The sequence below is a fragment of the Setaria italica genome, chromosome II (genome assembly GCF_000263155.2).
Source record: "Setaria italica strain Yugu1 chromosome II, Setaria_italica_v2.0, whole genome shotgun sequence".
Lineage (NCBI taxonomy): Eukaryota > Viridiplantae > Streptophyta > Magnoliopsida > Poales > Poaceae > Setaria > Setaria italica.
The window spans coordinates 45,468,104-45,490,589 of record NC_028451.1 but is presented as its reverse complement, the minus strand read 5'-3'; the positions used below and the strand labels follow the sequence as shown (position 1 = coordinate 45,490,589).

At 47.1% G+C, this 22,486-nt stretch overlaps 4 protein-coding genes across 4 annotated transcripts; 3 read left to right on the top strand and 1 right to left on the bottom strand.

Annotated features, from left to right (window-relative positions):
- Positions 1-1,824: 1,824 nt before the first annotated feature.
- On the top strand, positions 1,825-3,957 carry LOC101756979 (protein STRICTOSIDINE SYNTHASE-LIKE 4). The gene is made up of 6 exons (XM_004958233.4): positions 1,825-2,163; positions 2,260-2,481; positions 2,576-2,643; positions 2,750-2,986; positions 3,073-3,205; positions 3,290-3,957. Exons 1-6 carry the CDS (start codon positions 2,026-2,028, stop codon positions 3,605-3,607), a joined length of 1,116 nt encoding a protein of 371 aa, XP_004958290.1. The 5' UTR covers positions 1,825-2,025; the 3' UTR covers positions 3,608-3,957.
- Positions 3,958-6,469: 2,512 nt separating this feature from the next.
- On the top strand, positions 6,470-13,801 carry LOC101756562 (inter alpha-trypsin inhibitor, heavy chain 4). The gene is made up of 13 exons (XM_004958232.4): positions 6,470-7,090; positions 8,403-8,549; positions 8,657-8,869; positions 8,975-9,064; positions 9,247-9,360; positions 9,908-10,177; positions 10,280-10,436; positions 10,711-10,788; positions 11,217-11,317; positions 11,824-11,994; positions 12,542-12,616; positions 12,997-13,092; positions 13,263-13,801. Exons 1-13 carry the CDS (start codon positions 6,683-6,685, stop codon positions 13,596-13,598), a joined length of 2,256 nt encoding a protein of 751 aa, XP_004958289.3. The 5' UTR covers positions 6,470-6,682; the 3' UTR covers positions 13,599-13,801.
- Positions 13,802-15,474: 1,673 nt separating this feature from the next.
- LOC101779024 lies at positions 15,475-17,503 on the top strand. The gene is made up of 6 exons (XM_004959765.2): positions 15,475-15,739; positions 15,874-15,955; positions 16,052-16,602; positions 16,734-16,920; positions 16,991-17,052; positions 17,187-17,503. The coding sequence occupies exons 1-5, from the start codon at positions 15,734-15,736 to the stop codon at positions 17,008-17,010; spliced, it is 846 nt and encodes a 281-aa protein (XP_004959822.1). The 5' UTR covers positions 15,475-15,733; the 3' UTR covers positions 17,011-17,052; positions 17,187-17,503.
- A 1,864-nt stretch (positions 17,504-19,367) lies between these two features.
- On the bottom strand, positions 19,368-22,461 carry LOC101755898 (elongation factor 1-delta 1). Its single transcript, XM_004958231.3, has 8 exons — positions 22,340-22,461; positions 21,070-21,183; positions 20,876-20,992; positions 20,702-20,786; positions 20,329-20,449; positions 20,064-20,177; positions 19,798-19,959; positions 19,368-19,590 (listed from the first exon to the last, which is right to left on the bottom strand). Coding segments are annotated over exons 2-8 (687 nt in total). The 5' UTR covers positions 21,156-21,183; positions 22,340-22,461; the 3' UTR covers positions 19,368-19,588.
- Positions 22,462-22,486: the final 25 nt, after the last annotated feature.

Here is a 22,486-nt window from a genome sequence, read left to right as displayed (position 1 = left end):
ATCTCCATCTAGCTCATTGCTTCTACCTAACAAATGTGGCATATTGCACACAATGTGTTTGTGTGAAAATTTTGCAGTGATGATTAGATCACACATGTCCACCCTATCGTGCTATGTTGCCTCCAGATTTTCCTATAAGATGCTGTGGTGTCTACTGCAGTGTTGCTGGGCTGTTTCAGTCATGCTCTTGCAATCTACCAATTAAAAAGATTCGCATTGAACTTCATTGTCATGTACGATTTTAATCACGGAAATGAATATTGCAGTACAAAATCCAGAATCACAATACGTTAAACTCTGTGTCTCTGTTCCATTATTAAAGAGTCCCATGCCTATCATATCATTGCTGGTGAACTGAAGGAGTGCATTCGACAATTCTACTCGCGCAGGACCTTTGTAGATTGTTGTTTTATATAGAAATCATGGTATCCTTTCCAATTTTTCGTTGTCTGAACAATGCGAGCCACATTTATGTGATGAGTTATCACGAGCTTTGTATTTGAAATATTACATGTTTGGCAGTTCACAGTTTGAAGCCATGGCTAATCTTTTAACATGATTTATCAGATCCACCTGTTGAAGGCCTGACAAGGTGTCCTCACTAGTTAAAAAACTTTTTGCTCAGGAGGCTGGTAAATTCGTTCGTAAATCTTCTATTTAGCAGAATAATTATGTGAATATGGTAAATGTTATTCACTGTCCAAACCTATTTTTAGCGGATCGAAGAAACTGCTATAAGAACATCTTCACTGACACTTTTTAAGTGGTGCATTGTTATTGATATGTCCCTTTCTTTTCTTCATTTTCCAACAGTGACGACGATTCCTCATGCTGGTGCGGCGTGTGTTAGCCCAAAAGGCCAAAATGATCAGGCTTCTCGAATGCCTTGGATGATCAGGGTTCACCACGTGTGATGGAACGAAGGTATGCCACCGAGATCTCAGACTGATCCATATGGTATTCTGACTTTTCTCTGCTCAAGATAAAATGGCTTGACCTAGGCGGCCCACTGATGTGATTCTCTCTAGAATAACAATGACAATTTGAGTTCTGTACTGCTGCATGCATGGTGTCCAGGCAATGGCAATAAGGCCTGCCATTTCTCAAGTGAGGTGGCTGTCGAAAATGTAATTGCAGTGACTGATTGGTGATAGCCGAAAGCCGATGAAGATGAAGGGAAATTGTCATGTGGATTGAAAAGTAAAATCTGAAAGCAAGCCTCAGATGCATCCAAGTACGCCATTTGATTACCATACAAATCTTGCAAATTCATTGTAACTCTCTGTCTTGTATTCGTTTGTTTTTCTCCTATATATGGAGATTCTTCCTTTAATTTTGACGGGCAGTTTCAGTTTTTAAACTCTTCTTTGCCGGTGTGAAAGAAATGATTAATGTTGCATAGACGTTCATGTACCTGCACGTACCATCAATCGCTAGCAAATTAAAGCTATTAGTTATACATCAATCATCGAACACTAACTCACAGTCACACGTAGGTTTCACGCCGTAGTAGAGGGTCACCTCACGCTACAACAGAAAGGGACGCTTCTGCTGGCTTTGGAGCTGTGCGTCTAGCAAGTCCGGCGCTCGTGGAGACGGACAAGACATTGGTTGGAACGTCCCTCACGTAGCTCCTGGTCCGATCGACGCCGCTGTGCAGGACCACGTCCCTCACGTAGCTCCTGGCCCACTAGTTGGAACGTGGTTCTTTGTTGGATCAGTCCTTTGTTGCGTGCGGATCCGGCGCAAACTGAGATCTGAATTTCTGAACCCCGACGAATTTAGGGCCACTCTACTCTCGTTTTTTTTTTTTTGGCTTCCAGACGAAATGCTGAAATGCGCACCGCGAAAAAGAAGTGCACGCCCATTCCACACGTCGTCGATGTGCACTGCAAGCTCATACGATAGGATAATGCTCAAAAGGATCAAACAACTGCGATCCTATCTACACTCCAGTCTCCAGCCTCCAGGGTTCGAGGTGGTTACAGCTATCACTGGTTCTCTGGACCTCGTCCACTTGTGGCCATGGCGCTTGGCCTCTTCGCCGCCGCCGCGCTGGCCGCGGTGGCGTCGCTGGCGGCCCACGTCGCGCTCAACTGCCCCATAGAGCCGGTGCCGTCGACACCGCCACCGCCCACGCCGCCTCCCAACAACCTCCTCCAGGTTAATTGACGAGTCCTTCCTCAGAATTCTTCTTGTTCGCCCATTATTCTTGCCGTTTTCATGGGCGTGCATGACGCGCGCTAGCATGTGCTGCAGAGGCTGGAGAAGCTGGGGGAAGGAGTGCTGGACGCGCCGGAGGACGTGTACGTGGACGCGGCGGCGGGCGGCGCGCTGTACACGGCCACGAGGGACGGGTGGCTGCACAGGATGCACCCGGGCAACGGGTCATGGGAGCGGTGGCGCTTCGTCGGCGGCGCCGGGCTGCTCGGGATCACGCCGTCCGCCGACGGCACCATGCTCGTCTGCGACGCGGACAAGGTATACCTGCTGTTGCGTGTCATGATGAACAGGAGCATGAAACACGTGCCGATAAAATTATATTAAAAGAATGGTACTCTGTTGCATTGACTAGGGACTTTTGAGAGTTGGGGAGGACGGAGTGACCCTTCTTGCTTCGGAGGTCGATGGCACCCCGATCAGGTTTGCAATTTCGCATCCCTCCCAACTCCGAAGCAACCCGCCGCGCCGTGCAGTGCAGCGCTGTGAACCGCTGCCGATTTTTCTTGAACATCTTTGCTGATTTCAGGTTCGCGGACGCGGCGATCGAGGCGTCGGACGGCACGGTTTACTTCAGCGACGCCAGCGCCAGGTTCGGCTTCGATAGGTGGTTCCACGACTTCTTCGAGTCCGGCGCCACCGGCCGCCTCCTCCGCTACGACCCGCGCACGGGCCACACCTCCGTCGTGCTCGACCACCTCGGCTTCGCCAACGGCGTCGCCCTGCCGAGGGACGAGGCCTCGGTCGTCGTCTGCGAGTCCAGCAGGTAACTCATCAACCTTCACCACCCGAATCATACAGGATTCAATTCATATGGAAGATTGGAGAACCAACTGAACAATAAAATTGCAGGTTCAGATGCATGAAAGTGTGGCTGAAAGGGGAGAAGGCTGGTCAGGCCGAGACGTTCATCGATAAACTCCCGGGGTGTCCCGACAACATTCGCCTCGGATCAGACGGCTACTTCTGGATCGCCCTCATCCAGGTCAAGACGCTACTAGCTCCTCCCGATCATCGTCCATACGAAAAACATCGCAGCTGACAGCTTTCGTGTTCGAAATGCATGCAGATGAGGTCGCCATGGCTGGACCTGATCACCCGCTGGACCTTGGCGAAGAGAGTAGTCGCCACGTTCCCGGCGCTCGTCGAGTGGAGCAAGTCGACGATGAAGGGGGCCATGGTGGCTCAGGTGTCGGAGGGTGGCGACATCGTCCGGGTGCTCGACGACTCTCAAGGGAAGGTGATCAACTTCGTCACCTCGGTGAACGAGTTCAACGGGGACATCTTCCTCGGAAGCCTCGCCACCAACTTCATCGGGAAGTTATCTCTGGCGCAGGTGACACAGGAGCAGGGCGCAGCTTCTGAACGTCGGTTTATACCGGAATAAGCTAGGAAAGGGAACATTTCGCTGTTTAGCATATTGCTATACACAGCTCTTCTGTACAGTAGTAACCGGCTACCATAGTACCAGTTTGTAAGAGATTCAGAAGACTAGTGGCCGAGCAGATTGTTCTGTTCGGCTGTTCAGACCTCAGCTCTGCTTTGCCTGCCAGGGTTGATGGCTTTCAGAGGTTCTAATCGATTCAGCTGCTGTCAGTAGCCTAAAAATTGGATCATCCTTTCTGACAACCCCCACCCGGAACGGTCGTTATACTAGTTATACCTGTATTCTTCAGAGCATGATGGTGGAAAAATGTGACAGATGTCTGCAGAAGTTAAAAAGGATGGTTACCTCAATCTCTGTGGCTTTGAAGTCGTCCTTCAGGGAGAACTGCAATGCCGATATTACCATCTGAAAACAAGAAGAGTTAGTTAAAAATGTACTCCTGATTTCTAAAAATAATAATTTCCTCAGATACCCTGTGCTTCTATTGTTAATTTGTTATAGATCACTCACCACCTCCTTTCCTTAAAGAATAGTGCATTAGTTACTGCAGCTGGCAACCCTATGCAAAAACTGCAAGTAATAGAACGCATGCTGTCGTGACAACTCACAAGCACGGACTATGGAATAGTATTAGAGAACATGTAAATAAGCATCTTAAATCAAAAGATCATGCTCTGGGTTTGTGTGGCATCCGGCCTATCTTCGGTGCACGGCCCATCAAGGCCTGCTAGCTCGGACGTTGCGTTCCTGGGCCGCATCGCAGCTGCCGTCTCAGTTTTCCGCTTTGTTGGCTGGCTGGCGCCTGTCGCAGGTGCTTATCATCGAGCATCACGACGATCACCTCAGGATCATTGCATATCATCGTGCCAGTCGGAGCAGTTGATCGAGTCACGATCACAGGGGAATAGAAAAGGGAGTTGATGAGGGTTCTCGAGCCCATCGGTCAAATACCCGTTGTACGTGGCGTACAGATATTTCTCTACAGCGCCTATCACTTTCTCCGTCAATCGTATTCGCCGTGGTGTTATCGTCCGAAATTATTGGACTTTCGATCGCGACGAAGGAAGCACGAGCAAGATAAAACGCACGACGCGCGAATGATTCGGCGGGGACGATAACGAGCCAAATTTATGGCACGGTCGCGACGACGCAAAACTATCCTGAAGGCCGGCGAACACACTGACCGCCCCCTTCCTCGTCCGTGCCGTGACCGTCGCGCGGCCGTTCTCCAACTCCAATCTCATCTCAGGTGGAGGTCGCTGCCAGCTCTCGTCACCCCGCACGCCGAGCCCGGCCCTTTGGCGGTTTGGCCACGCGAGCACGAGCGCCCTCGCGGGGATACCCGTATCGGGGGCGTCGCTTTCGCGCCGGCGCCGTGGGCCGCCACCGTCGAGAACGACCCTTGTTTTCTTAAGAGATCACGTGGCCACGGATCGAACGAGCAGTGGGCAACGTCGACAGGTAGAGGAGAGGAGGAACGATTGCTGTGGAGCTTTTAAGACGGTCTACTACTAACCCACAGCCGCATGCGGATTTAGCTTCACCATCACCAATAATCTCCGTGTCCCTGTCTGGTGCTGTTCCTTCCGCACGGCAGTAGCGTTACGCTGCATCTGCGCGAAAAAGACTTGAAGGAAGCAACCCGGTGAAGTCACGCAGGAGTCGCAGGACGTTTTTACGCACGGCAGTAGCGTTTCTGCTCCTCCGTGTTCTTGTCGTGCCTTCTGCCACAAGCATGGCCTGCCCCATGCCATGATTCCTGCTCCCCGAGTCCCGAGGCTGGGGAAGTCTGTCCAAGGACGGTCCGCGGCCCCAGAAAAGAGGACCCAGGGGCGCCGTGCTGTGGGCTCACATGCACGAAAGAGAGGGAGGCCATCGACTAGCTAGCCGTTGCAGGCCGGTCGCCGCGTGCCGGTCCCCTTGCGGCGCGTGGCCGCCTGGATCTAGCCCGGCCCGTTGGTTCCGAGGAGGAGCTAGCGTTCCAACGGCTACACGTGGCGCGCGGGGCGAACCGGCCGGCCAAGGCCGATGTGAAACTGGACGTTGGGACGGCGGGGGTTTCGGGACTTTTCAGTGCGCGAGTCCGGTCACCGCCCGTGGAAAGTGCGGGACGCCACCGTCGGCAGGCTGCCTGCGTGATCAAAGCCTGGCTAGCTAATCCCCGTTGTTACAGGCGGGTTATGTGATCCAACACGTCTAAACACTGAGCTCAAGTTTGGTGAAAAGGCTGATGGGACAGGATTGTCTAATGGTAGAGTGACTCTGTATGCCAAAATCGACCAACCGGAAGCGTCCAAGTCGCAATGCTGTTCGGTCATGGACGGGCGACAATAATTCTTATCCAGAGCTTGCAATAATACTTTTTAAATTGGGGAAACCGAGAGAGAAAAAAGTTGTGATGTTAATTGGAACCTAAACTACTCACGCGACCTTGGAATGTCGAGCTCATGTTGCATCCAAATGCATTGTGGTCTGCTCTACATATCATTCCCAACATCTAGAAGCCCAACGCACAAAACATCTCTACAAGGACACGACCAAAAAAACTCAATTATTTCCCGGCTTATCACTATTATAAACAAGTAACAAAGCATCTCACAAACTTTCAAGAGTAGGCAATGTGAATGGTGACACGATGTAAAAAACAAATGAAAGGAAACAGCGAGAGCCAAAGAAAGATGCCAACCCCCCAAAACTCCACCATAACGGACATCAGCCAGCACTGTACCAACCCAATCTCACTGGGAAAACAGAAAAAAGTAACCCCGGTTTAACGAATCGAACAACCACAGGTCGACGCCACCACGCGCACGGCGCCTCCCCTCGCGCTTATTTTCACCGCCCCCTGGGCCCCACGCAGCCGGCCACGCCCACCCAGCTCATCATTTCCCTCTCCAGGGCAGGGCGGGGGCGGCCGGCTTCATCAATCGCCACAAGCCTCCCCGACGCGGCGCTCCTCGCCTTCCTCCTCCTCCCTTCCTTCCCACAAGCCGCCTCCTCTTCTCCGCATCGCAGTCCTTCTCGCGTCGTCTCGCCACGTCGGAACCCTAGCGGATCGCCATTTTCCGCGCCGCCATGGACGACTTCGCGCGCGCGGTGGAGGACGGGCTCAAGCTCTCCAAGCGGCTCGTGCTCCCGGGCGGGGTGCCCCCGCCGCGCCCGCCCGCGGGGATGGACCGTACCGTGTCGGCCGCGTCCGCCGCCGGGCCCGACCCGCGGCTGCTCCCGACGGCGCCCACGGCGTACGCGGTGGTCACCGACCCGGGCGCCGTCGACACACCCGACGTGCCCAGCTACCAGCCCTACGTCTACGGCCGCCTCGAACCGCCCGCGCTCATCCCGCTGCAGATGAAGGAGGTCGACCTCGCCGTCGACTGCGCGCTCGACGCCGCGCACGTCACCCTGCGCGCGCGCTGGTGGCTGCACTGCATCACGCGAAGCCGCGAGTGCGACGTGCGCATCGTTGTGCCCATGGGCGAGCAGGTGAGCACGATCGGGGGTCCTCATCTCTGTTCTGTTGTGGTTTGGCATTTCGCATTTTTGTTTTGTTTCCCTGTTTCTGTTGACTTGTCTCGTTAGATTCAGTATGGTGGGGATTGAAATAATTGCCGTTGCAGTATAATGGGAGCTGTTTGACCAACGTGATTGGGGGCCGGTAGGCCCATGGATTTTGTTGGTCGGTGTAGACATGTGCCTTAGCTTGCACTTTTTATTTGCGCATATTATCCGTTAGTGAATGCTGTTGATTTACAAATGATCCTATGACTTATGCATTTTTACTTCGCTGTTGCCTATGATGTTGGATTGGTTGGTTTCAGTTTATAATGCAACGTTTATACAATCCGTTTTTTTTACGGTGAATATTTTGAGTTTGACAATCTTTTTCTCATGTGTTTTGATTGATCTTTTTGTGATAAGGGTGCTGACTTTGATTGTTGGTTTGCTATATAATCTACACATGTTGTTGAAGCTTGATTCATAGAATCCAGATAAGCAAAAGGAGTTTCTTCACTCTTCAGTTATAATAGAATAGTAAATTTCAGTGTAGTTGCTCAGGCAATTAAAAGTAATCGGTTGCTTTGTCCAATGGAAATCAAACAATGGAAGCGATATGTTGGTTCTGCAGAGAGGTAACTTGATTTGGATGACAATAAACCTGTAATACTTTGAACAATTTTACTCAGAGAGCATAGGGGTTATCTTGCGTTCCCATTTGGTCATATGTTGGATTGCTTGGATCTTGAGTCAGCATTGGTCAGTACTTTTTGCTGTTCCTTGGGCATTGTAGAGTAATACTTGTCTTGAATTGCCCTAAAAAAAGAGTATACTTGTTTTGAAAATATGAAACTTAATTTGATTTTGAAGTTCTCAAGTATTGCTTTTATGATTATTGCATACTATTGGGTTTATGCAGGGCCATTGCTGTTTATCTTGTCTTGCTGATGGAGGTTTGACAAGGACCGGATAAGATAAATTAAATAAAAAAGAAAATGAAGCACTTGCATGGACATTAGGTTCCGTGTGAACAGAAACATTTGTTTTTTTTTTTGTTGATTGAGATCTGATTGCTCAAGTTTAATAACTTGATAGGTACATGTAATAAAGATTCTCCTTATTTCATCATTTGTCCATACATGATGTACATTTATGTTGCATTATTGATAGACATTACCATCGACAAATCAAGCGTTGAATATTTTGCATACATGTTTCTGAAATATTTTTACTTATTACCTTGGCTACATCTTTTTCCGTGTTTGTATTGGTCTCAACCTAAGAACGGTTTGGCTAATAGGGTTCAATTCTAGGCGCTGAGGTTACCATTGGAAGACGATCGTACAATACTCAAGTAATCGACGTAGAAGACCACACTGTGCATCATGGACAAATTCAGAGTGGCGGTCTTTTGAAGCCCCAATTGTTTTTCTTGACAATACCTCAGGTATGTGCTACATACATACACATCTCATGTCCCTGGTAATTTCGTTTTTGATTTCTGAAGTGCTGTAATTCTTTGCTGATCCACACGCTTCTGTCTCATTAATCAAGGTTGAGGGTGGAGCAGATATATATGCTACATTTCGATGGTCTCAGAAGTTACTATATGACAATGGATGCTTTTCTGTTGACATACCTTTCCGTTTTCCTTATTTTGTCAACCCACTACCAAAAGTGTTCATGAAGAGGGAAAAAATTCAGTTAACTGTGAATAGTGGTTTCAGTAAAGAGGTTTTATTGCAAGGAACAAGCCACCCATTGAAGGTGACAAAATTTAACCTCTTTATTAATACTGTTTTGATGTGCATTTGGGAGATCAAGACCTCCTCATAGGTTTGGTATTCTGAAATTGTTTTATTTCTATATCAGGAAAAGAGTAGGCAAGGTGATAAATTGTCTTTCCTGCATGAAGGTGTTGTTGAGAATTGGTCAAGCAAAGATTTCAACTTTTCATACAGTGTGAGTAATTTAGTTGCTTCAGAATCTGTCATCCCAAGGCATCTTAAAGGAAAATTATACATGAAAATAATGAGCTATCTTGCAACTAGCCTGTCAATTATTCAACAGTGAAGAACTTGCAATGTTGCTGAATCTGCTGTCCTTTGCCTAATTTGAATACAAATTTATGTTGATGTGTGTAGGTTTACTCAGCTGATCTGTCTGGTGGTGTGCTCGTGCAACCCGCAACGTTACGTGACTATGATGACAGAGATAGTTTCTGCATTTTTCTTCTACCTGGTAGTGGCAGCAGAAAGGTTAGTTGCTGCTACTTTCGACATTATCTTCCTTTAACGAGATGTCTGCACCTGGGAATTTATCTATTTTAAGGACAAGGACATCAAACTAATTCAGCACTTTTGATAAGCTGCATGAAACCGTTATCGCGAAATTCTTCTACCAAGACTGAAAACTTGGTAACTGAGCCTGATGAGTATCATGGGGATTAAACTCCTCTCTCATCTAATGAAACTCTCCCCTCCTCTCTCCTTATAATTACCCTGCCAAGTCAGCAATTTTGATGATGTGGCATAGAAATTAATGTTCATGAAACTCCCATTGAGATTGGCCTAAATTATCATTCGGCTCTTTTGTCCATCCAAAGAGAACTGCTGGTAAGAGCACATATGTTGTGCTACTTTGCTAGTGCATCATTAAAGTTGGAATAGTATATCGGTACCTTTATACCCTTTTAGTACTGTTTTGGTTCATTGACTCAGAAGTTTAGTCTCATGTCAACCTCTCTTGTATTTCAAGAAATATGCCTTCCTGTTCCTTTATCTCATATATCAGATATTTCTATAGGTCTTCAGAAAAGCAGTCGTGTTTATTGTTGACACAAGTGGAAGCATGCAAGGAAAGCCTCTTGAGAATGTCAAGAATGCGGTGTCTACTGCTCTTTCAGAGCTTGTGCAAGGGGATTACTTCAATATTATAACATTTAATGATGAGCTTCACTCATTCTCTTCATGTTTAGAGCAAGTAAATGAAAAAACGATAGCAAGCGCTACTGATTGGATGAACTCAAACTTTGTTGCTGAGGGCGGTACAGATATTATGCATCCTTTGAGTGAGGTATTACATTTCTTCATTTCAAATACCATGAGTTGGAATTGTCTTATCTTATAGTATCCTTTTGTTTTGTTACTCATACTGTTATTTATTTCTCAATTCAAGGCAATGGCTTTACTATCAAGTGTCCATGATGCACTTCCACAAATATATCTCATGACTGATGGTTCAGTTGAGGACGAACATAACATCTGCCAAACTATGAAAACGGAGATTATCAATAGAGGATCTAAATCTCCCCGCATTTCTACTTTTGGACTAGGTAAATTCTGGCGTATTTCCAATCAAAACTCAGTTCATGCAGTTCCTGACTTGAAGTAAATGTCTCCTTCCTGCTTTCTTTTCCGTACCCCCTTCTCATAATTTTATATGCAAATATTAGTTCCCTTTAAAACAAAAAAAATCATAATTCAAAAGGAATGGCTATTTACTGATTCAAGACTGTTTTATTTATTCTTTCTTTTGTAAAGTTGATTATTTATTAGATATTGCATGGTTTCTAATGGTCCTCATTCTCTGTGACTGAAACATGTTAGGATCGCATTGCAACCACTATTTCTTGCGCATGCTAGCGTCAATTGGCAAGGGACATTATGATGCTGCACTTGAGACAGGTACTAGAGGTTGTCTTTGCAATTATGATCTAGCTGCATGCACCATTTCCATCATCAGTTGGATTTTTGTTGGCTTGATGTTTCTCTTTAATATAAGCTGTGATATTTCTAGCAATGGTTATTTCTACATGTTGTTCAGCTTTTCAAGCTTGAACCCAATTTTTTACAAAATTTATTGATGCTTGCTTCTTGCTTTGCAATCTGGGTCTTCAGAGTTTTGCTAACTCTTCTTCCTTCTGCATTCTGACTGGATGTACATTTGCTCTAGTTTTTTATGCTATGGTCTTACCTTCATATGCATTACTGATTTGTATTTTTAATAAATGAAATTCATATTTCTGAAATCACGATTGTGCTTTTTTGTATGCATGCATTGGACTAGTGCATATATGGCTTTAACATGGTTTTGTTCTGAATTTGTCATCCAGCATCAATTGAGAGCCGGATTCTTAAGTGGTTTGCAGGAGCATCAAATACAATTGTGGCAAACATCTCTATTGATGCTATAACACATCTTGATGAATTCGAAGTGAGTTTGTGCGTGGTTTAATTAGTAATTGCTTATTTTTATTAATTAGTTTGTGTTATGATGCTTGTGTGCCTACATGCTATAAACCTTTGCTTTTGGCCATTTTTGGTAGCCAAAAATCTCACTGCAAAGTCCATGATGCCTTAAAATTACATAATGCAAAAGCCATTCTGTGTCATGGCCTTACCTGATTTCATTTGGTCCAACCCAATCTTCCAAGCTAGGTATAGATGCAGATTGGACTGGACAAACTTATAATCTAGTATGCTTATTTGTGGATATGCAAATGTTTAGACTAAAAATTTTACTGTATAATCTGTGAGAAATTTTTCATCTCTTTTTTAAGTCTCTAGTGTATCTTATGCTTGTACTGCTCTTTGTTACGAACTTTTGTTGTCAATAACAAAGTTAGCAATATTTTTTAATGCTGGTCGATGGTCAGTCAAGATTGTGCTAGTTTTGCTGGAACACTATTTTGGTCTAATTACTGTGCTTTTGTTCTTTAGGTGGACTCTGAGTACATACCAGACCTTTCAGTGAAATATCCTTTATGTGTATCTGGAAAATACCATGGCAAATTCCCAGACACAGTTATAGCTAAAGGTTACTTGGCTGACATGAAGGAAATCTCGATTGAACTGAAGGTCCAACATCTAAAGGAAATACCTCTTGACAAAGTAAGATGCTCAAGCTATTTCCAAACATTGTGCGTGTTACTTCACTACTAGGATATCCTACATTTCAAACTACACTCTTTGAAATTATAAAAACTTCAAGCCTTCTTGTCCCAAGCAAGTTGGCTACTAAAGTGTTACAAAACTAATTTTGAGAAAAAGAGTTTCCGCAAAAACACATGTCCTTTACGACACACCTGTTGTAATTTGTAAAGCTGCATTTTTCCAAACCCTGTTTCACTTGTAGGTTTCAGACATGCTTGTGAAAGGGTACAGTTATTTTATGAAAAGTTTTTGGGAGGATGTACTTTCATGATAGTATGGTAGAGATACGTTTAAATCAACGAAATTTATTGATTCATTAATGGACTTTCACAAGGACATAATTTTTTTCTCGAACACACAAGGACATAAATTTAACACTAGCATGATTCAAAGCTTGAGCTAACTGGTGTAATGCAAACTCTTTTCAGATATTATGCTCCGTCACTCATCGCATTACGCTGATAAGACCTTTAACTTATTTATTTCTTTTATGTATGAATCTCAGGTGTTGGCTACACAACAGATTAGTCTTTTGACATCAAAGGCGTGGCTTTCTGCAGACAAACAACTGGAGAGAAAGGTGGGTTGTAAGTCAGACAAATGATTCTATTAGATTTTCTTGGCTTTACACTTATCTTTTTAGTAGAACTTTACGCTTTGATTAACATTGAGGCGTCAAACTTGGTTTAATAAGGAGCGAATCAGCCTCGAACAAAAGCTTCATCTCACTATCATCATACGTTGTAAAATCCAAGGGCAAAGGATCAATACACAAATTCCACCTAACCATTTGACTTGAGAGATACAATTGGTGAACCAATTTGCTTAACTTAATTCTGATTTGCCAGAATATAGCTAGTTTTGTAGAAATGCTATTCTATACATGGTAGTTTATCGTTTTGCTCTAGTATCCTCTTACTCATTTTTGAATAACATATGGGATTCTTGTCAATCGTGCAGGTGATAAAATTAAGCATACAAAATAGTATTCCGTCGGAGTACACAGAGATGGTCTTACTTCAAACCAATCTGGATAAAGTAGATGCAACACAAAAGGTAGGTCCAACATGATCTTTCAAGGATTATTCATTTTCCATTTTTGTGTAGGGCCTTCATGAAATGACTTTGGATCACATGCTGATGTTTATTTCGTATCTCATTTGGCTGCAACTGTCGATTGATTGATGTGAAGGAACGTGTAGCTGAGCTTTTGTGTACTTGAACAGGTTAAGCAGAAACTAAAAGGACAGAAAGGCCCAGATGAGATACGTATCCCTCTTGATGGCCTAAAACTGGGATTCGGTGACAAAGGAGCTACGAGAGAAAATCTTATCACAGGATATGGAGACGTAAGGCCGCCAGAGAAGTCAGTGATAATGCAAAAGGCTAGCGGCTGCTGCAGCCGACTGGCGGACTGCATCTGCTGCATGTGCTGCATCAAGGCGTGCAACAGGATGAACGACCAGTGCGCCATTGTAATGGCGCAGATCTGCGCGGCGCTCTCGTGCCTCGGCTGCTACGAGTGCTGCGCGGAGGTGTGCTGTGGAGGATCGGAGTCGTAGTAGGAAAACCGGGGTGTTGTGTTTTGTGTTTGTGTGGAGGATTGGAGATCTGGAGTGTACATAATAGAGTTCGTGGAAGCCTGGGTGGTCAAATACTATGTATATCAGCTTTGATCAAAGACGATCAGTCTCGGTTGTACATTATCCTTGTCAAAACGTGGAACTCGGACTGGTCAAAATGCTCCTGTTCTTTAGGTGCCCAACAGCCCAAGGGTTGAAATTAGCTTTGTTAGACGCAAAAAAAGATGCCAGAGTAGACCCATTAGAAAGCAGGGTGTAATTCTTTTTGGCCAGAGAACATCTTTCACTTTGGCTGTGTACCGATGAGATATCTCAGCCGTGGCTGGCGATGAGCACGAGCTGTGAAGGTCTCTGACTCGGACTGACGGTAGGCCCGGCCTGTTTGTCACTTGAGAAATGGGAACGAGTCCTGATCACGTGCAATGCAGTTGAACTCCGTGCTAGGGAAATAAGAATCATACATGGTTGGGACCAAATGGCCTTTCAACGTACAGTGTTCCAACTGCGCGCCACTTGGTCTCTCGGCGGCGCTGGGGGCAGAGGGCAGCCAATGGGAGTCCGTCCGTGCGATGCGATGGGGCGGGACAAGTGTCACGACAGCGTGCACGGCCAGGGCTCCCCGTGTCGGGCTGACACCTGTTTGTTAATGACCGGTTCCTCCCCGCCTAAGCACCCGCGCCCTCCCCCTCCCCCTCCCGGATTAACTAGTGATCCCCGCGATTAGGCCCCCGTTGATTACCCCCCACGAGGTGCTCTCCGGTCTCGTAACCCCCCTCCCGCCCCCGCCTAATTGCCGGCGATGCATGATCTCATGGGCCGCGCGACCCCCGACGGGGAGGAGGGAATAGATTAGGCGCCGGATGGCTGGGTGCGTGCGAGCCCACGTCGGCCGCGTCGGTCCCGGCGCCGGCGAGCGGTGGCCATTGGCTGCGGCGCCCGGAACCTGGTACCCGCGCCGCGATATTTCTACGTACTGCTTCTGGTGTGGGATCTGGCCACCGCGCCGGGATGTTGGACTCGGCCGCCGGCCGGTCTCCTCCCTGGCTGGCTGGCCAGCTTCCACGATCCTTGTGGTTGCTGGAGGTTACTGCTAGCATTGGACAGCTGGGGACGAATCGAAGCTAATCGACCCTTTTACTCGTGTTTTACAGTGGGTGGTGCCTTGTTTCTAGTTTCAACAGTCGGAGCATGAATGGCGATCGCAATCGCAACACAACTGTACATTCGTACCATGTGGAGACCGATCAGCAGATATACCGAGACACGCCGGTCCTTGGCATGCCAGGCTGCCAGCAAACAAATTCACCACGCGCGGATGACACGTAGGCTTGAGACCTGCCGGTGCGCACGCACACAATGACCACTGGTCATTTGCAAAAAGCATTAGCGAAATGTTAAAAAATTCCAGCAGTACTGTCCCACACTTTAATCCCAAATCAGATAGAAAATACACAATAAACTTTCTTATTAATAGGGAAAATAAAAAAGCTCCTTACAATTAATGATTGCTTCGGTGCCGAGCCAGATTACAATTTTGTATATTTGCATTAACCACGTAAAAGTGTATTTGTTATATATAAAAATATGATTACATTTTCAAAGTTTATGCATTTAGAGTTACATGCATAGAGCAAATACACTTTAGCCAAGTTGCTCACTGAACAGTACGGACATATATGCCATTCAAATTAACGTCCCATGCATGAGTATGTAAGCACGTAACTGGATGCAACTGTGCAATTTGGCCACTACGCTCAATCTAGCCATGGGTTTCTGTGGCAGACTATTGGCTCCCTAACCCTATTTAAATTCAGTGGGTAGGGGACCCCGGTTGCATCCCAGGCCACTACTTCACAGTTCACACACGGCTTTCCTCTCACTCCATGGCCATGCTTCTCTCTGCTCCGGAACCTCCCAGTGAATATGCAAGTAGGTGCATCGTAACCAGGCGTCCTCACTGACCAATCAGAGGACACCTTCAAAACCCTGCAGGAACCGATCGAGCTTCTGTTACCTGCCAGCCGCCGATTCCCCGACGCTCTTGCAGGCTGTCACACTGCTAAAATTCACAGGGTGGTAATTGTTCTCCTGGAGCAGTAGAAGAGGAAGGAGCTATGGGGGTAAGCTCATCAACTGCAAGCTAGGTTTTGATCCACTGATCGATCGCATGGCAATTCTTCCACTATATACCTTGTCTATATGTTCTTTGTTCCCTTGTGTTTCACGGTTACTTTTGTCTGCACTCGATCTGCAGATCATTAACTGGATGCAGAATCGCTTCAATGGTAAACAAGAGAAGAGACGATCCGAGGCAGGCGTCGTGAACTCGGCTCGCGGTGAGTGCTTCGTTTCATGCTTGTTACATTAGCCTGCGGTGCTAGCTTCGTGCTGACGAGATTTATCTTGCATGCATGCGACTTCGATGTCGTCAGATGCCCCTGTTCGGGAAAGCTGCCGCCAAGAACACGCTCGCGAGGAGAAGAGCCCTAACGGCGACTGGCCGCAGGGCCTCCTCTCGATCGGGACGCTCGGGGACGAGCCACCGCCGGATGGAGGGCCCCCGCGCGCGTCGCAGGCGGCGGCCGACGTTCCGGACTTCACAATCGAGGAGGTGAAGAAGCTGCAGGACGCGCTGAACAAGCTGCTCCGGCGCGCCAAGTCCAAGTCGAGCTCCCGCGGGTCGGGCGCCACGGACGAGGACCGCGCCAGCAGCCAGCTGCCGCTCGACAGGTTCCTCAACTGCCCCTCCAGCCTGGAGGTGGATCGCCGGATCTCCCTGAGGCACGCGGCAGGCGACGGCGGCGAGTTCTCGCCGGACACGCAGATCATACTGAGCAAGGCCAGGGACCTCCTCGTCAACAGCAACGGCGCCGCCATCAAGCAAAAGTCCTTCAAGTTCCTCCTCAAGAAGATGTTCGCATGCCGCGGCGGGTTTGGGCCCGCGCCCAGCTTGAAGGATCCAGTCGAATCAAGAATGGAGAAGGTAATGTAAAAATGTGCTAGCCATGCATACATCCAGACTATGCCATTGTCATGCACATATTTGGGTTCATCAGTTATCACAGACGTACACTTTCAAGCTCATGTATTTCCTGTTTAATTGCGTGCGTACAGTTGTTTAAGACGATGTTGCAGAAGAAGATGAGTGCTCGGCCGAGCAATGCCAATGCAGGGTCATCGAGGAAGTACTATCTGGAGGACAAACCGAGTGGGAGGAGGATGATAGGAGACCGTCCTTATGAAGAAGAGGACGATGACAAGGGCTCCGATAGCTTTAAGTGGGACAAAACTGATACAGACTGTAAGGATAAATTTGCTCCATTTCTGCGCCGCGTTGATGAACACATGGACTGAATGAAATTTCTTTGCAGTCATTGTTCTGGAGATTTAGAACGAGAGGCACGAGTTCAAGGTCATTATGGTATTCAACGTGGTAAGTAACATGCAAACCCTGCAATTAATAGAACACATTGCCTTGTCAATATTTTTATACGATTCTGGTACTTCTTTTTCAAAGATTTTTTTTTGCTGCTGGTACTAAAATTTGTATGATCTTTTTTCCCACAGCTTATATGTGATGTTCATGGCGCGGCGGAGAATTCCCATCAGTGTGGTGCCACAATAATCCCTATTGAAGGAAGGTTCAGTTGATGAACAGCGATTATTCGATCAGACAGGATACCTAATCCACCAAGCAGGGTGTACTACTGAATGAAGATCACAATCCAAACGTTGGTGGGCTTGTTCAGGCGCAGCATTTGAGCTGTTCATATAGGAGGAAGATTTTTCAGCTTTGTTCCACTTTCCTTTTCTTTCTCATCTTCAGATGCCAGATATGTTAATGTTCCATATATACTGTTATCATCCTACATATATATACTAGTTCTTTTCGCCCTATGGGTTAATTAAGAAAAGTTTCAGTAGGTGGCCCATCTCAAGAACATGCATGATCTTCTTCCTCATGAAGCATATGATTGCATGAAGACTTTATACCTGAAAAATGTACATAAACAGGCACTGCAAGTAGGGTTCTTGGAACATGTTAATTGCCGAAACCGGAAAGACAGGCTGGTCCTGAAGATGCATCCCAAATCTCCATTGGCGCCAGGATCAGGGGCAGCTCCCCGGCACACTTGTGTGTGTCTGTGCCCAACTCCGGGGAAAAATAGGGCGCCATGGAGTGTGTGCCAAGCAACATTGTACACCTTTGGCAGATGCCGAGATGCGCCATTGAATATGTGCTCACTACTCACTGTAATCATATATGCATATATACAAATACAGCGGTAGCAGTGCTTCTAGCTTGTTTGAGATGGTTCCTGAGGAGCTCCTCTCTGCTGAGACATTTGGTCTTTGTTAGTAATGGGAAGGATCCTAGGGATCCACGAGATAAAAAGGTTGCCATCGGAAGCCATAGCCATTGTTTAGCTGAGCTCATGCAATTCTTTTTCCTCCGTGCGTGTCTGGCTGTGCAAGAATGTTTGGGCAGGGTAGAGACACCCATCATGTACTACCCATTCGCGGGTTGCTCCGGTCGATGCGCAGGAACATCGAGAGGTGGGCGAATTGGGGTGTGTTCTAGGAGAGCCGAGAAGCTGCCGCGATGTGGTCCTGAATCGCGTGTCGCCTTTGGTTAAAACTTAAAAAGAATGGCTAGTAGATGGTCAACTGTACTGTGAGCGTGTCGTATCTGCGGTGAATCGGCGAGATATTCAGATAGGATCACAGCTAGCTATATCGCTCTGGGAACTAGGAAACCGGGTTTTGGGATTCAGATGTGTTGACTTGCTGTCAGAGGGTAGCATGCTGAATATCTGGTAGTAATATTCATTCTCTGCGGTGAATACCTTACATTTACATAGCCTCAAACTCCAAGAATACCTTACAGTTGCTGATTTTATCTGCGGTGAATCGGCGAGTGGATATTACTCTCTGGTCTCTGGGCACACAGGTTTGGGGATTCAGATGTTCACTGACAGCTGAGAATTTTGGAGGGGAAGAGTACTTTTCTGCTCGAGATTTGGAATTAATATCCCTTGTGAATTTGAGAGAGTTAGCACAACTGCACAAGGCAATTGGAGTGAGTTGCTAAGCTTCAGGTCGATGTGCAAAATGCAAAGCTTCAAAGGATGCATTCGAGTGGCTGACAGGCAGTCTCCACAAGGGTTACTCTTCATATTCATATCACCACCATAACCACTTCGCTGGGGAAACTGGTGGAGTCTTTAAATTTTGACAATGGAAGCTGCGCTCGTGCGAACTTAATTTTAACTTTCTTGACAGGCTTGCTAATTTCAGCAAAATTGCACGAGATGATGCTAAAGACCACATCCCAACCTCCGTGTCAAGTGCAGCTTAGTCACTTCCAATCTTCCATGCTGCACATCTGTTGCAACAACACAGGCTGCACAACCATGCCAGACTTTGGTTATTCAGTCATTACCAAAGCCCAGTTCTAGCTTCAGTTTTTACAACAAACTACTGGACAGTTCTCCAGCAAGCCTGCTAACTTAAGTTAAAATTCTGCCGGTGATCATCAAGCTTTTCCAAAGCCTTTACCTACCGATACAACAACGTAGGGCGCAGGCATAATGGATAATATACTTTGCAGTGAGGCATCGCCTCGCAAATACAACCAAGACTAAAACAAACTAGGAGATCAGATAGGACCAGGTCTCGTGCGTCACCAGCGGGCAGCAGCACCGCAGGCTACCAGAAAAACATCACCGCCCAAGAGAGCAAATCAGGGAAAGAAAGACACGAACTACAAGTACGAGTAACAGAAATCCAGCCAGATTATATTTCAAATTCAAGCAAATTGACCCCTGGTAACTGGTACACTTGACTAGGTTCCAAAAACCTCACGGGCAATTACTAGTCGACACACGAAGCTGACATAGGCAACAAAAACTCTGGATAAATTGGGCCGGTGCATTGTCCACCGACCACAGCCTGCACCTCGAGCCGATTTCTGCAACACAGAAGGATCGATCAAAGGTTAGATAGGCAGACAGTATCGACTACAAATGGAAGAGAACTGCAGGACAATAATATGGAAGTGATTACAAAGGCAGAAACATAGAGCATTCATAGTTCTGGACGTGATAATGTTATTCACACCCCAGATGATGTTATTGCACCTGTAGAAATTCAGAGGATCACGGGATTGGAGACTTACAGATCTTGTTGAAGGCAACAATGTCGCAGCTCTGGACGTGCTCGTTCACTGGCTCAGCGCACAGATAGTCCTCGATGAGTGTGTCAACAGAGACGAGATCATCAACAATGGTCAACATGATCTGCAGCTTCTTGATGCCGTACCCAACTGGGACAAGCTTGGCTGAAAAGGATAGTAAGTATTCATGTCAGAAACCAAACTAAATGGCCAAACAAGTGTGAGACACTAAATTTCGTGAATAGGAAAGTATCTTAGTTTTAACATACATGCACCCCAGAGCAGTCCTTCCATCTTGACATTCCTTACTGCTTCCTCCAACTTGGCCATGTCAGTCTCATCATCCCATGGCTTCACATCAAGCAAAACTGACGACTTCCCAGCTGACAGGGTAAGGAAACATTAGCACCAGGCTTTGAAGTTCATGACTCGTGAGTAAGGAAACAAAGCTCCAATAGCAATGTAGCGATACTGAGGGTGCATATTTCCAAAATAGTGTCAACGCAAAGAGATGGATGAGAAAAATTGGCATACATTCTTTCTTCTTGCCAGAAGCCTTAACAGCCGCAGCACGCTCTTCAGCAGCCTTTTTCTCCTCTTCAGTCTCCTCACCAAATAGGTCGACATCATCATCGTCGTCATCATCAGCTGGGGCCTGCATTTAGAAAAAAGTACACTTTAGTTATGAGACACAGTAACTAGAGTACCAGGGGTTCATATCTGTGATAGAGCAAATTGAACAGCAATGACAACTTTCATCAACAACAGTTTAAGCCAGTGATCTTCGTCACCGAATAAATTATGTGAGCATTTAAGAGTACTTAATATTTTTTTGGTAAAACACAAGGAAACAGCACAATATTTAGATTATCTGATAGTTTTCAGGCTAGAAGGTGAAGAATTATACCGCTGCATCAGCAACATCAGGAGTTGAGGCTGATGGAACAGCAGATGATTCAACCTTGACACCTTGGCCCTCCGCGGTTATTCCACTGGAACATGCACAGACCATTAAGCACATTCACAACTCAAAGTGCCAACAGGGCATGTCAAGAAAAAAACGGTTAGAACAAGTGGTTACCATAGCCTCACGAGGGCATCAATGTGACTGAACCACCTTGCAACATTGATGTACTTGGATGAGGGGGCCGCAGAAAATGAAGAGTAGACAGCCAAGTCATCCTTGGAAGCTTGGTAACTAGGAGAAGATTAATACAGTGTAAATATATAGCAGATATAACCACAAGAGTACATTGAGTAGCCTGAGTCACATACCCAGTGATGTAGCTGCGAGTGAGAAGGTACTCATCAAGCTTTTTAAGCCCTGCGTCGGAGTTGACGTTTGCAAAAGAAACCGCCATCTCCCCTCAAGAAAGTTTCACAGGTGATCTGTGGGCAAAGAAAAGAGAGAACTTCAAAATACTATCATAATAAGAAGTCTACTGATCGTAGATAAACAAGCAATGAACTTCAATTGTAAAGCTGAAACCAGAAACAATGTTGATTGCAACCATCAAGCAGCACTAGACCCTGATCCTAACCTATGTTTTGCATTTGAAGTGACATAACTTCAATTCAGAGCTCATGCAACAATTGATGTGCACCCCAGGACACCATGTTGCAGAGAAGACAAATAGTGTACTTATCCTTAACAGTATGAAAAAAAAGACCCACGAGTATGAAATCCACTAGGTCCCCTAGGACATGCAGGCTTCTGTTCTATAGCATCAAGGACAAATCTAGAACCCTAAAACTTCTAACTCTTACCAATAAAGAAAGATCTAACAGCATGCAAGGAATCAGGGGTCAGATCCGAATTCAAATATGCTTACAATATGAAAAAGGCCCATAAGTACGATATATCCACTAGGTCACTAGGACAAGCAGACTTCTATTCTATAGCATCCAGGACAGATCTAGAACCCTAAAACTGAACTGACTCTTACCAATAAACCGAGATTTCACAATACAAGGAACTGGGGATGGAACCAGCATATGATAATTTTTGCAAACAAAATCGAAGACAAAAGGCCTGTTCGCTTGAGCTTTTCGGGCCGGCTGGAGCTGTTGCTGTACGGCCCAGCCGTTCGGCTGCGGCCTAACATCAACAACCCAGCACGGCAGCCGAACAGCTGCACGTATTCCCTATCCAAATCTCCCGTCTCCCGAACAGCGCCCCGCCGCCCCGCACTCCTCCCGACCCCGCCGCCCAGTCCGCCTCGTCCCGACCCCGCCCGCACTCCTCCCGACCCCGCCGCCCAGTCCGCCTCCGGCCGGCCTCGACCCCGCCGTCGCCGCCCCGCACTCCTCCCGGCCCCGCCGCCCAGTCCGCCTCCGGCCGGCCCCGCCCCCACCGTCGAAGCCCCACCCAGCTCCGCCCTCCCCCGCCGCCGGCCAGCTCCGCCCAGCCGTCGGCGCCCCACCTAGATCCGCCCCTCCCCCGCCGCCGGCTAGCCCCACCCCCGCCGGCTTCCGCCCCGCCGTTCCGCCCCGCCGTTTCGCTCCGTTTCGCTCGGCAGGAAGGGAAGAGAAGGGGAGGGCATACCTGGTGAGTGCTCGTCGCCGGGGAGAGGAGGGAGCAGGGCGCGGCGGCTGCTGAGGGGGAAAACGAGGGGTCTAGGGCTGGAAGCCTGCGACAGCACTTTATATGCGGGGGAAGCGTGGAACAGGGAAGGGGTGCGGGCCCTTAACG

Coding starts and splice junctions, on each gene's coding strand:
- LOC101779024 (XM_004959765.2), top strand. Junction 16,603..16,733: donor TCGAATCAAGAATGGAGAAG/GTAATGTAAAAA, acceptor GCGTGCGTACAG/TTGTTTAAGACGATGTTGCA. Junction 16,921..16,990: donor GGACAAAACTGATACAGACT/GTAAGGATAAAT, acceptor ATTTCTTTGCAG/TCATTGTTCTGGAGATTTAG.
- LOC101756562 (XM_004958232.4), top strand. CDS start 6,683: ATGGACGACTTCGCGCGCGCGGTGGAGGACGGGCTCAAGCTCTCCAAG. Junction 12,617..12,996: donor ACAAACAACTGGAGAGAAAG/GTGGGTTGTAAG, acceptor TCAATCGTGCAG/GTGATAAAATTAAGCATACA. Junction 13,093..13,262: donor AAGTAGATGCAACACAAAAG/GTAGGTCCAACA, acceptor GTACTTGAACAG/GTTAAGCAGAAACTAAAAGG.
- LOC101755898 (XM_004958231.3), bottom strand. CDS start 21,155: ATGGCGGTTTCTTTTGCAAACGTCAACTCCGACGCAGGGCTTAAAAAG. Junction 20,993..21,069: donor ACTCGCAGCTACATCACTGG/GTATGTGACTCA, acceptor ATCTTCTCCTAG/TTACCAAGCTTCCAAGGATG. Junction 20,787..20,875: donor GATGCCCTCGTGAGGCTATG/GTAACCACTTGT, acceptor TGCATGTTCCAG/TGGAATAACCGCGGAGGGCC.
- LOC101756979 (XM_004958233.4), top strand. CDS start 2,026: ATGGCGCTTGGCCTCTTCGCCGCCGCCGCGCTGGCCGCGGTGGCGTCG. Junction 2,164..2,259: donor CTCCCAACAACCTCCTCCAG/GTTAATTGACGA, acceptor CATGTGCTGCAG/AGGCTGGAGAAGCTGGGGGA. Junction 2,987..3,072: donor GTCGTCTGCGAGTCCAGCAG/GTAACTCATCAA, acceptor ATAAAATTGCAG/GTTCAGATGCATGAAAGTGT.